Here is a 13,199-nt window from a genome sequence, read left to right on the forward strand (position 1 = left end):
GCTGTCTCCTACAAATAGATAGGTCTACCAGCAGGAAACCCAACTGACTCCAGCAGTGGGATATCCAGCCAGTTACCTGACCCAGGCGGTGGAACATTTTTGCCATTAAGGACTGTTTGGAGCGTCCTGAGGCCGCTCCTTGAGGGGGGGTACTGTCAGGAATGGGCTCACCTGCCATGTGGGCTGCAGTACCGGTGCTTGCCAGCGGGTGTGTCAGGAATGGGCTCACCAGCCGCGTGGGCTGCAGTACCGATGCTTGCCAGCGGGTGCTTTCAGCAGCCAGGATATCACTCCTGCAATCTAGCCATCATCTGAGGCTGATTGCAGGAGGTATATTTAAGCAGCACCAGGCCTGCAATCAGTGCCTTGGTGTTTTCCCATGTGCCCTGTTGTCCTGATCCTGTTTCCTGTATCCTGCCTGCTTGACTCTCCTGCTTGACTCTGACTCTGCTAGAACTCCGCTTGCACCAACCCCGGCTATTCCTGACCATTCTCCTGCCTGCTTCTGTTGTACCTTATCTGCCCGATTGTTCCTGACCCGGCCAGTCCTGACCACTCCACCTCTCCAGCCCTGACTACAATTGTTCATCTCTATTATTTAGTTGGAGGTTTGGTTTTTGGTTGCATGTGCGTTTGTATATTTGTGCTCCTAATAAATGTTATTATTATTTCATCATTTCTGAAGCCTGCTGTTCCCTGTGTCAGTCCACACATCTCTGGTCATACCTGGATCCCTGACACCCTGCGCCAGTTTCTATTACACTCTGAAACAGAAACTGGTGTGGGTGGTGCAGATCAACCTAAAACAGGTCTATCTATTTAGTTAATGTGGCACACACCACTGCTGACCTGCGCCATTATAATGGTGCAGGAAGCTTAGTTAATTCCCCAGAAAATGTTTTTAAGTTCAGACACATTTCCACAGTAGAAGCGTTATAAAAAGGTAACTGATGCAGCGAAGGCCATGGTTTCCCTTATTTTACTGCAGTCCCTAGTTTCCATGGTGATGTGTGTTTTGAGGACAGTTATAAATAGAGTGGCAGTCAAGTTGTTAACAGTGACCAGTGGTGTGCTTCTAGTTAAAATAACTAGGGAAATTCTACACAGCACCAACCAAAGCAACTCAAGGGTTTGAAATATGGATGAGCTAATTAGAAAGGGTACCAGGTACCTTTATGCATGGTTAGTGGTACCTATAAGAAGCAATCAAATTCTCCCTTACATGTTTCTAGAGTGTGGTACACTCTACAATGAGAAACTGATTGGTTCCTTCAGGTCTAACCAATCTACAACACTCTTTAGAATTCCATTGCGCCTCTGCATGAAAAATACCTCTGCAGGTGACAAATTTACGAACGGGAAGTGGAATAGAAGGTCAAGGATGAGTGAAAAAGGGTGGCAGCAATGAGGACATATTAGCAGAAAAAAGAAAAAGTACAAAAACACCAAGAACCTGGAGCAAGCACCATATGAACACTCCATCTTCAATGCAGTTGAGCACCTCCTCGCCGCTGGAGCTGTTACTCAGATAGAGCACAGGTCATGGAGTTTTATAGTTGGGTGGGAAGAGCCTGATGGGTATTTAGAGAAACTAGTTTCCCATCAGGTCTACTCCCCTGGTGAATGAGAGTTGGCACAGGACAGATCCATAGCCAATAGACAGCCTGCTACTGTTTGTGGAATCTGCCTACTACCTACTGTCAATTACAAGGACACCTAATGGGAAACTTGTGTCTTAGATTTCGCATTAGGTTCTGCCCACTGCCAATGTCACTGGTTGCTAGGATCCGGTCGACTGTGAAACGAACAGCGTCCTTGACAACCAGAAAACCTGCCACTCTACTACACAGCATACAGAGTCGGGCACTCTGACAAGTGTGAGTTGGTTTCAATTACCTCCAGTTTCTTTATCTACAAACAGAAGGTAATTCATTTTTAATAGCAGCCAAATTGGCACTATTAACCACTTGCCACCCGGGCCAATCCTGACATTTTTCACATATATGTAAAAACTTGCATTTTTTTTTTATAGGAATTTATTTGGAACACCCAAACAGTAGATATTTTCTGAAAGCAGAAAACCACAATAGTGGTTGTTGCAGTTTTTAATACACAATATTTGCGCAGCAGTTTATCAAGTGCAAATTTTCAGGAAAAATTACACTTCAAGCAGTAGGAAACCGCAGGTAAAAAAAAAAATAAATCCCCTGCGAGGTAATTATTTAAGGTAACTTATCTTAAAACAAAGCTCTCCAGTGGCACGCTGTCACAGCTGCAGAGGCTTCTATCTTTACCCAGTCTTCCTTCTGGGTTCGCAAGCTCTGGCTGTCTGACTAGCGGAGCTGGGATGATGTCAGTCCCGTGCCACGGCACAGTATTCTGAAGAAATGGCACAGGTATGCTGTTCCTCCAGAGTGCATGCGCCAGCTCTAAAAAAAAAAAAAAATTGCGAATATCTCCTAAACAGTGCACGTTTAGGAGATATTAATTTTACCTACAGGTAAGCTTTATTATAAGCTTACCTGTAGGTATAAGTTAAAAAAAAGAAAGCGTTTACTACCACTTTAAATGCATCTTAGTACACACAAACACAATACCCATTTCTTGTAAAAATAAAAGATGATGTTGCACCGAGTTGTAAATAGATACCAAACATGTCAAAATTCTGAATTTCGCAAGCCTGTGAAATGGTGACAAACTATGATACCTAAAAATCTTCATAGATGATGCTTTAAAAGGTTACCAGTTTATTGTTCGATTAATTGCTCTCACTCTGACAATCACGATGATACCACACATGTGTGGAGCAATCACCATTAACATATGCATACAGGATCTACATGTGCGTTCAAAATGTGTGAGTGAGTGGGTAGGGGGTCTGGGTTTCAGGGGCACTTTTATTTTGGTATTATTTTACTATTAATTTTATTTAAATGTATTTTTTTTTACACTGTTATTTATTTTCTATTCACCCCTACCTTCTAATAGCATGGGCAGAGACAGGTACTCTTTATTGAGAGATCTGGGGTCTATTGGACCCCTGATCTCTCCTCTTCCCTCCAAGGCAGCTGATCAATCAAGATCGGCTTGATCGCCTGCTTATCTGGTTATCTGGCCAATACATGTTGCTTCCGGAACCAGTATGTGGAGGAAAAATGCTCCTCCCTATCCTCTGTCTGCAGCTGGCCTGACAAAAAGTAGTAGTCCTGGGCTCCCTAGTAGTAATTGGGTGGCTGTAGAGCCACTCTGATCACTTTTACATGGAAGCCCATTACTGGTTGCATATTTTGATATCAGGATCATGGCTGCAGCTGCCCTGGCATAACCACTTTTTCCAAAAGGACATTCAGATATATACTAGGGATGGGAAGTGATTAAGGACTATGTGAAAGCCACTGAAACTGATGTCAAGGATTTTTTAATCTGATGCAGGCCATTTTTAAGGGCCATACAGCCAGGAAAGTGTTGCTAGTGCTTTATTCAATTCCCATTATATTGTCATTGCCTCTGGGAAGTGGTAGACACCTTTTGCTCTCAGTTTTGCACCCACAATTGAAAGTCCCAATTCTGCGTACCATTGTTCCTGTCCACTGAGTTTCTTCCCTTGTTATCTAATTCTGGAAGTGACCTGCTTCCTCGTAAATCTGCGATGATATAGGTATGCTTTCAATCAGATCTAATCATCGCTTTCAAAACACACCAATCTGTTTTATTTTGCACAAATAAGATGAATTTTGTAGGCACTCTGCAGCCAAAATTGAAGTTTATAACGAAGAAAGAAGCAATTTTTGCTGTTTGTGACTTCTGTCTTGAAGTTTATATTCCCCCAGAAAGTATGTTGTTGCATCATTTTACTATATTACCAGGTAGATAAAGCATAGAGATTGTGACAGAGTAGCACAATTCTCACAGCAGAATGTGACATCATTCGGTTTATGGGACGTTTTTCACTCTTACAGACATTACTCTTTTACACACTTTTTTGGGCTAATTTTTGCTGATGGGTTGCAGTTTTCTGTCATTTTATACGATAGAAATCATTACCAATAAAACTCCTGAGGTGGAACTAGAATGCCAAATTCAACCAGCACAATTCAATACCAATTAATGCACAACCAGCAAAACTTTGTTTATTATACAGTGCTCAGGATTTCTGAGTTTTAAGTTTGTGCTAATTTAATAGATGACACCACAACCTCTTCTGTGCATTACAGACTAATACTAAAAATGTCACACAGCTTGGGAAGGTGAAATAATTCAAGGGAACTATATATCTCTTCTTCCTCTTTATATTAAGATAAATTGGTGCATTATTGGGGACATTCTCACCTGAGAGTATTTTTCAGATGTTCAAAAACCTCAATATTTAGGTAGTTTGTGGCTCAATTTCACCCGCTTGCTCCAGGCATGAAAAGCATCGTATTATGATCTAGCAGGATGGAGAAGGCACACCATCACTTTTTACATCGTTCCCTACTAATGGTCTCCGAAGAGCATCGCAGGCTACATATTCCGGAACATTCCAGATGTCCAAATTGTACTATAATCACCACCATTCAATTCCCTCTTAAATATATGACCACCAAGGGGTCTGGGAAACAAAACATGGGAGCGTATTTCTGCTGAAAAGGAAGCACAATTCTCAGAGCAGAATATGCCACCATTGGGTTTATGGCCCTTTTTTTTCAGGGCTCGATTTTTGTGGATGGGTAGCAGTTTCTCATTTTATAAAACAGAAATGATTGCCAATAAAACTCCTTAGGTAGAACCAGAATACCAAACTCAACCAGCACCATTCAAAGTCAAATGACGCACTGACACTATTTGTAACACCTGACATTCCTCATATTGTGACTAAGACAGTCATTTTGTAGGGGCACTGAGGTCTTTAATTTAATTCATCCCATTTTATATTCCCATAATTACCTTATATTAACCCATTCTAACCAGCAATAGTAATAAATTATCTGCGATAAAATAATTCAGTTTAAAATTTGGAGCATATTTTGGTGAATGTAAACTGCTGAGTGCCAAATACAGTGGTAGCAAAAGAAAAGTAATTACTAAAATTGCCAATGTTGCCAGCGTTCAATTTTTAGTATAAAAGTCTCCCATTCCTGGTTGGCAGCATTCATAGTATACACATCCTCCAATCCTGGCTGGATGCAAGTATAAATGTCAACCATTCCTGACTGGTGGTATTTATACTGTATTTAAATGTCCCTCATACCTGATGACACTGCGTGATAAAAATCTCTCACATTCATGGCTGGCAGCAATTATCATTTAAATGTTTCACATTACTAGCTGGAAAAACTCATAGAGTTTAATTTAGCAATGGCAAAAATCTGCGCACTTTGCAAGTGTGGTTGCACTTATTTTCAGTATATTCTGAGGGGGGGTGCTGTCAGAACACAATGACACAGCAGGAAGGATTCTCACATCCACATCAATGTGTGGATGGGAAAAATGCTTTAGTTTTTCCGCTCTGCCCTCTGGCTAAGCGAAAAAATAAATAAATCCTGTATGGCCAGCTTAAATGTCTCCCTTTTCAAGCTGGCGGCAGTCATAGTATAAATGTCTCCTATAGTCATAGTATAAATGTATTCCTAGTTGGTGTCACTTATACTATAAATGCCCCACATTCTAAGGTGGCGGTACTTTAGTATAAAGGTCCCCCACTCCTAGCTGATGACACTGACCAGTATGAGTTGATGATCTTGCAGAAAGCCAGTTCACAGCACATCTTCAAGTTGCCCTGATGTTCGGGGAGGTCAGAAGCAGAGCACTTGTTGGGGTCTACCTCACAATTCTCATCTGATTCATATAGTGCTTTGATGAATTCACCTAGGAAGAAGAGCATAAAGGTCACGTTTATGGAATATTAACAAAGTGTTATATATATATATATATATATATATATATACATACACAGTAGCAAGAAAAAGTATGTGAACCCAATAGAAGAACACAGTCTGCTGAACATAATACTACACAAACATTAGATGTTGCCATGGTTTAATTGCACATAACATGTAAACATTCACAGTGCAGGGAGGAAAAAGTATGTGAGGCCCTAGCTTAATGACTTCTCCCAGAGCTAATTGGAGCCAGGAGTGAGCCTACCTTGACTCCAATCAGTGTGATGATATTGGAGGTGTTGCTGACAGCTGTCCTGCCCTTAAACACACACCTGTTTTCGGTTTACTGGTTTCAAGAAGCACTGCCTGATGTGAACCATGCCTCGCAGAAAAGAGCTCTCAGAAGACCTACGATCAAGAATTGTTGACTTGCATGAAGCTGGAAAGGGTTACAAAAGTATCTTCAAAAGCCTTGATGTTCAGGTGTCCACGATAAGACAGACTGTCTACAAATGGAGAAAGTTGAGCACTGTTGCTACTCTCCCTAGGCGTGGTCGTCCTGTAAAAATGACTGCAAGAGCACAGTGCAGAATGCTGCATGAGGTAAAGAAGAATCCCAGAGTGTCAGCTAAAGACCTACAGAAATCTCTGGCACATGCTAACATTTTTGTTGACACATCTACAATAAGGAAAACATTAAACAAGAATGGAGTACATGGGAGGACACCACGGAGGAAGCCATTGCTGTCCAAAAAGAATATTGCAGCACGTTTGAAGTTTGCAAAAGAGCACCTGGATGTTCCACAGCACTACTGGCAAAATATACTGTGGACAGATGAAACCAAAATTGAGTTGTTTGGGAAGAACACACAACACTATGTGTGGAGAAAAAAAAGGCACAGCACACCAACATCAAAACCTCATCCCCACTGTAAAACATGGCGGAGGGAGCATCGTGGTTTGGGGCTGCTTTGCTGCCTCAGGGCCTGGACGGATTGTTGTCATTGATGGGAAAATGAATTCCAGAGTTTATCAAGACATTTTGCAGGAAAACGTACGACCATCTGTCTGCCAACTGAAGCTCCGCAGAGGATGGGTGATGCAACAGGACAATGACCCAAAGCATACAAGTAATTCAACAAAACAATGGCTGCAACAGCACAGAATACGCCTTCTGGAGTGGCCCAGTCAGAGTCCTGACCTCAACCCAATTGAAATGCTGTGGCATGACCTTAAGAGAGCGATTCACACCAGACATCCCAAGAATATTGCTACACTGAAACAGTTTTGTGAAGAGGAGTGGTCCAAAATTACTCCAGATCATTGTGCAGGTCTGATCTGCAACTACAGGAAATGTTTGGTTGAGGTTATTGCTGCGAAAGGAGGATCAACCAGTTATTAAGTCCAAAGGTTCACATACTTTTTCCTCCCTGCACTGTGAATGTTTACATGTTATGTGCAATTAAACCATGGCAACATCTAATGTTTGTGTAGTATTAAGTTCAGCAGACTGTGTTCTTCTATTGTTTTGACTTAGATGACGTTCAGAGCACATTTTATGCCCAATTCATGCAAAACTCCATGTAATCCCAAGGGGTTCACATACTTTTTCTTGCAACTGTATATATACACAGTTGTGTTCATAATAATAGCAGTCAGACATCACTAACCTGATCACTGTTTTTGGTAGAAATGATATTTCTACATGGCAAATAATTTACTAGCAGGTGTAGTAGAGTAATAGAAATCCAACAGACCCAACAGTCATGACATGCATGCTGCTGATTCTGTGTAATTGAATCACTAATTGAAAGGGGCATGTTCAAAATAATAGCAGTGTGGAGTTCTATTAGTGAGGTCATTCATTCTTTGAAAAACAGGTGGCAATTATTGCCCTTATTTAAGGAAGGAAGGCAGCAAATGTTGTACATGCTGGTTACAGTGCATTTCTCTCCGAAATTCTGATGAAAATGGGTCGTTCCAGACATTGTTCAGAAGAACAGCGTACCTTGATTAAAAAGTGCAGAAAAAGATAGGCTGCTCAGCTAAAATGATCGCAAATGCTTTAAAAGGGCAACCAAAACCTGAAAGACGTGTAAGAAAGCGAAAAACTACCATTCGAATGGATAGAAGAATAGCCAAAATGGCAAGGACTCAACCAACAATCAGCTCCAGGAAGATCAAAGAAGGTCTAAAGTTACCTGTGAGTACTGTTACAATTAGAAGACGCCTATGTGAAGCCAAGCTATCTGCAAGAAGCCCCCGCAAAGTCCCACTGCTGAAAAAAAGACACGCTGAAGAGGTTACAATTTGCCAAAGAGCACATTGACTGGCCTAAAGAGAAATGGCGCAACATTTTGTGGACTGATGAAAGTAAGCTTGTTCTTTTTGGGTCTAGTGGCCGGAGACAGTTTGTCAGACGACCACCAAACACTGAATTCAAGCCACAGTACACTGTGAAGACAGTGAAGCATGGTTGCGCAAGCATCATGATATGGGGATGTTTCTCATACTACGGTGTTGGGCCTATTTAACGCATACCAGGGATCATGGATCAGTTTGAATACCTCAGAATACTTGAAGAGGTCATGCTGCCTTATGTTGAAGAGGAAATGCCCTTAAAATGGGTGTTCCAACAAGACAACGACCCCACCAGTAAACGTGCAACATCTTGATTCCAGATCAACAAGATTGACGTTATGGAGTGGCCAGCCCAAAACCCGGATCTTAAGCCAATAGAAAACTTGTGTGGTGACATCAAAAATGCAGTTTCTGAGGCAAAACCAAGAAATAGAGAAGAACTGTGGAATGTAGTCCAATCATCCTGGGCTGGAATACCTGTTCACAGGTGCCAGAAGTTGGTTGACTCCATGCAACACAGGTGCCAGAAGTTGGTTGACTCCATGCAACACAGATGTACAGCAGTTCTGAGAAACAGTACTTATACAACTAAATATTAATTAAGTGATTCAAAGGAAAGCAAAATCTTCAAACATTTTTCAGTTTATATAGTGAATGTTTGAGTTTGTAAAGAAGAATACAAACACTGCTATTTTTTTTGAACAGTCACTTTTCTTCAATTTTTTTTAGAGGAACAACACAAATTTGATATATTTTTCTTCATGTTTTGATTCGGAATAGAATGTGTAGTGTTCCCAATGCATTTGTGTGTATGGAAATAAAAGCTATTAGAAGGATTTTTAGCTTTATTCACTTTTTCAACACACTGCTATTATTTTGAACACAACTGTGTGTGTATATATATATATATATATATACACACACAGTGGGGAAAAAAAGTATTTAGTAAGCCACCAATTGTGCCAGCTCTCCCACTTAAAAAGATGAGAGAGGCCTGTAATTGGCATCATAGGTACACCTCAACTATGAGAGACAAAATTAGTAAAAAAAATCCAGACAATCAAATTTGCTGATTTGGAAAGAATTTATTTGCAAATTATGGTGGAAAATAAGTATTTGGTCACCTACAAACAAGCAAGATTTCTGGTTCTCACAGACCTGTACCTTCTTCTTTAAGAGGCTCCTCTGTCCTGCACTCATTACCTGTATCAATGGCACCTGTTTGAACTTGTTATCATTATAAAAGACACCTGTCCACAACCTCAAACAGTCACAATCCAAACTCCACTATGGTGAAGACCAAAGAGCTGTCGAAGGACACCAGAAACAAAATTGTAGACCTGCACCAGGCTGGGAAGACTGAATCTGTAATAGGCAAGAAGCTTGGTGTGAACAAATCAACTGTGGGAGCAATAATTATAAAATGGAAGACATACAAGACCACTGATAATCTCCCTCGATCTAGGGCTCCACGCAAGATCTCACAACGTGGGGTAAAAATGATCACAAGAACGGTGAGCAAAAATCCCAGGACCACACGGGGAGGACCTAATGAATGACCTGCAGAGAGCTGGGACCAACATAACAAAGGCTATCATCAGTAACACACTACACCGCCAGGGACTCAGATCCTGCAGTGCCAGACGTGTCTCCCTGCATAAGCCAGTACATGTCCGGGCCCGCCTGAAGTTTGCTAGAAAGCATTTGGATAATCCAGAGGAGGATTGGGAGAATGTCATATGGTCAGATGAAACCAAAATAGAACTGTTTGGTAGAAACACAACTCGGTGTGTTTGGAGGAGTGAGAATGCTGAGTTGCATCCACAGAACACCATACCTACTGTGAAGCATGGGGGTGGCAACATCATGCTTTGGGGCTGTTTCTCCGCAAAGGGACCAGGATGACTGATCCATGTAAAGGACAGAATGAATGGGGCCATTTATCGTGAGATTTTGAGTGCAAACCTCCTTCCATCAGCAAGGGCATTGAAGATGAAACGTGGCTGGGTCTTCCAATATGACAATGATCCCAAACATACCGCCCGGGCAACGAAGAAGTGGCTTCATAAGAAGCATTTCAAGGTCCTGGAGTGGCCTAGCCAGTCTCCAGATCTCAACCCCATAACCTTTGGAGGGAGTTGAAAGTACATGTTGCCCAGCGACAGCCCCAAAACATCACTGTTCTAGAGGAGATCTGCATGGAGGAATGGGCCAACATACCAGCAACAGTGTGTGCCAACCTTGTGAAGACTTACAGGAAACGTTTGACCTCTGTCATTGCCAACAAAGGATATATAACAAAGTATTGAGATGAACTTTTGATATTGACCAAATACTTATTTTCCACCATAATTTGCAAATAAATTCTTTACAAATCAGCCAATGTGATTGTCTGGATTTTGTTTCTCATTTTGTCTCTCATAGTTGAGGTCTACCTATGATGCCAATTACAGGCCTCCCTCATCTTTTTAAGTGGGAGAACTTGCACAATTGGTGGCTGACTAAATACTTTTTTGCCCCACTATATATATATACAGTGGGGCAAAATACACACATACACATATACAGTGGGGATCGAAAGTTTGGGCACCCCAGCTAAAAATTTGTATTATTGTGCATAAAGAAGCCAAGGAAAGATGGAAAAATCTCCAAAAGGCGTCAAATTACAGATTAGACATTCTTATAATATGTCAACAAAAGTTAGATTTTATTTCCATCATTTACACTTTCAAAATAACAGAAAACAAAAAAATGGCGTCTGCAAAAGTTTGGGCACCCTGCAGAATTTATAGCATGCACTGCCCCCTTTGCAAAGCTGAGACCTGCCAGTGTCATGGATTGTTCTCAATCGTCGTCTGGGAAGACCAGATGATGTCAATCTCAAAGGTTTTAAATGCCCAGACTCATCTGACCTTGCCCCAACAATCAGCACCATGGGTTCTTCTAAGCAGTTGTCAAGGAAACTGAAACTGAAAATAGTTGACGCTCACAAAGCTGGAGAAGGCTATAAGAAGATAGCAAAGTGTTTTCAGATGTCAATATCCTCTGTTCGGAATGTAATTAAGAAATGGCAGTCATCAGGAATAGTGGAAGTTAAAGCAAGATCTGGAAGACTAAGAAAAATATCAGACAGAACAGCTCGCAGGATTGTGAGAAAAACAATTCAAAACCCACGTTTGACTGCACGATCCCTCCAGAAAGATCTGGCAGACACTGGAGTTGTGGTACACTATTCCACTATAAAGAGATACTTGTACAAATATGGTCTTCATGGAAGAGTCATCAGAAGAAAACCTCTTCTACGTCCTCACCACAAAAATCATCGTTTGAACTTTGCAAATGAACAAGCCTGATGCATTTTGGAAACAAGTTCTGTGGACCAATGAGGTTAAAATTGAACTTTTTGGCCGGAATGAGCAAAGGTAAGTTTGGAGAAGAAGGGGCACAGAATTTAATGAAAAGAACCTCTGTCCAAGTGTTAAGCATGGGGTTGGATCAATCATGCTTTGGGGTTGTGTTGCAGCCAGTGGCACAGGGAACATCTCACGAGTAGAAGGAAAAATGGATTCAATACAATTTCAGCAAATTTTGGATGGTAACTTGATGCCATGTGTGAAAAAGCTGAAGTTAAAGAGAGGATGGCTTCTACAAATGGATAATGATCCTAAACACACCTCGAAATCCACGGGGGATTACATCAAGAGGTGTAAACTGAAGGTTTTGCCATGGCCTTCACAATCTCCTGACCTCAACATAATTGAAAATCTATGGATAGACCTTAAAAGAGCAGTGCGTGACAGACAGCCCAGAAATCTCAAAGAACTGGAAGACTTTTGTAAGGAAGAATGGGCAAAGATACCTCAAACAAGAATTGAAAGACTCTTGGCTGGCTACAAAAAGCGTTTACAAGCTGTGATACTTGCCAAAGGGGGCAGTACAAGATATTAACTCTGCAGGGTGCCCAAACTTTTGCAGACGCCATTTTTTTGTTTTCTGTTATTTTGAAAGTGTAAATGATGGAAATAAAATCTAACTTTTGTTGACATATCATAAGAATGTCTAATCTGTAATTTGATGCCTTTTGGAGATTTTTCCATCTCTTTCCTTGGCTTCTTTATGCACATTAATACAAATTTATAGCTGGGGTGCCCAAACTTTCGATCCCCACTGCATATGTATATATATATATATATATATATATATATATATATATATATACACACACACACACACTGTATCAGTCAGCAAGACAAGCACACCAGCCTAGAAGCATCAGTAGATAAGATTGTTATTCCATGTTTGCCCACCATGCAGGTTGGAGCCACCCTGAAAATCAATGCACAGTTGATTCTCTCATGCAGAATAAAGGGAAAGAAGTAATGTTGCTCATAGCAACCACTTCAATATTTCCTTTCATTTTCTTTGGAAATTAATTTAATCTTTATGGTCACTGGCAGATGGCACAAAAATTAGCAATTTGATATATTTTCATTCAATTATTGTTTAATTCAAGATATGTCAGTAATATCAAGGCATCAAATCTGTGATCAGAGCATAAAATGACTAAGGTTAAGAAAACATATTTGCTGCAACAGTATAGGATTCATCCACTACAATTGTTGTGGGTATACATTGATCACCAGTGTATGGAACAGATGTGATGGTTGCCAGTGACTGTATTTGCATGATAATGCCTATTCACATGAGAGATGATGATCTGTCTTCTCCTATCTGCAATAATGAAAGTGTGTTCAGGGTGTTTGGCAGGAAAAGTCTCTTCCTTACCAGTTTTGGTCATGAAAGGCATCACTCTTTCCTAAATCAGAAAGTTGGGGGGTTTCTGGGTTTTTCATGATCTGTACTTCAGACGTATGCCTGGTACAAACAATGAGAAAACTGTCCAAAAAAGCGCATTCAGAGAGATTGTCTGATAATCTGACCATTAGTACATGAAGGGATCTGAAGGGATAAGCACAA

The 13,199-nt window shown here is 40.9% G+C and overlaps 1 protein-coding gene across 9 annotated transcripts in view; it reads right to left on the bottom strand.

Annotated features, from left to right (window-relative positions):
• DAB2IP (DAB2 interacting protein) overlaps positions 1-13,199 on the bottom strand; it is a 597,823-nt gene that overhangs the window by 72,375 nt on the left and 512,249 nt on the right. For all 9 annotated transcript variants that reach the window (XM_089685241.1, XM_089685244.1, XM_089685243.1 and 6 more), the window contains one exon: positions 5,703-5,847. In XM_089685241.1, coding sequence (XP_089541367.1) covers positions 5,703-5,847 — 145 coding nt within the window. The remainder of the gene's footprint in view (positions 1-5,702; positions 5,848-13,199) is intronic.

This window comes from Staurois parvus, unplaced genomic scaffold (assembly GCF_062004578.1).
Source record: "Staurois parvus isolate SC_StPar_1 unplaced genomic scaffold, SC_StPar_1.0 ptg000365l, whole genome shotgun sequence".
Classification (NCBI taxonomy): domain Eukaryota; kingdom Metazoa; phylum Chordata; class Amphibia; order Anura; family Ranidae; genus Staurois; species Staurois parvus.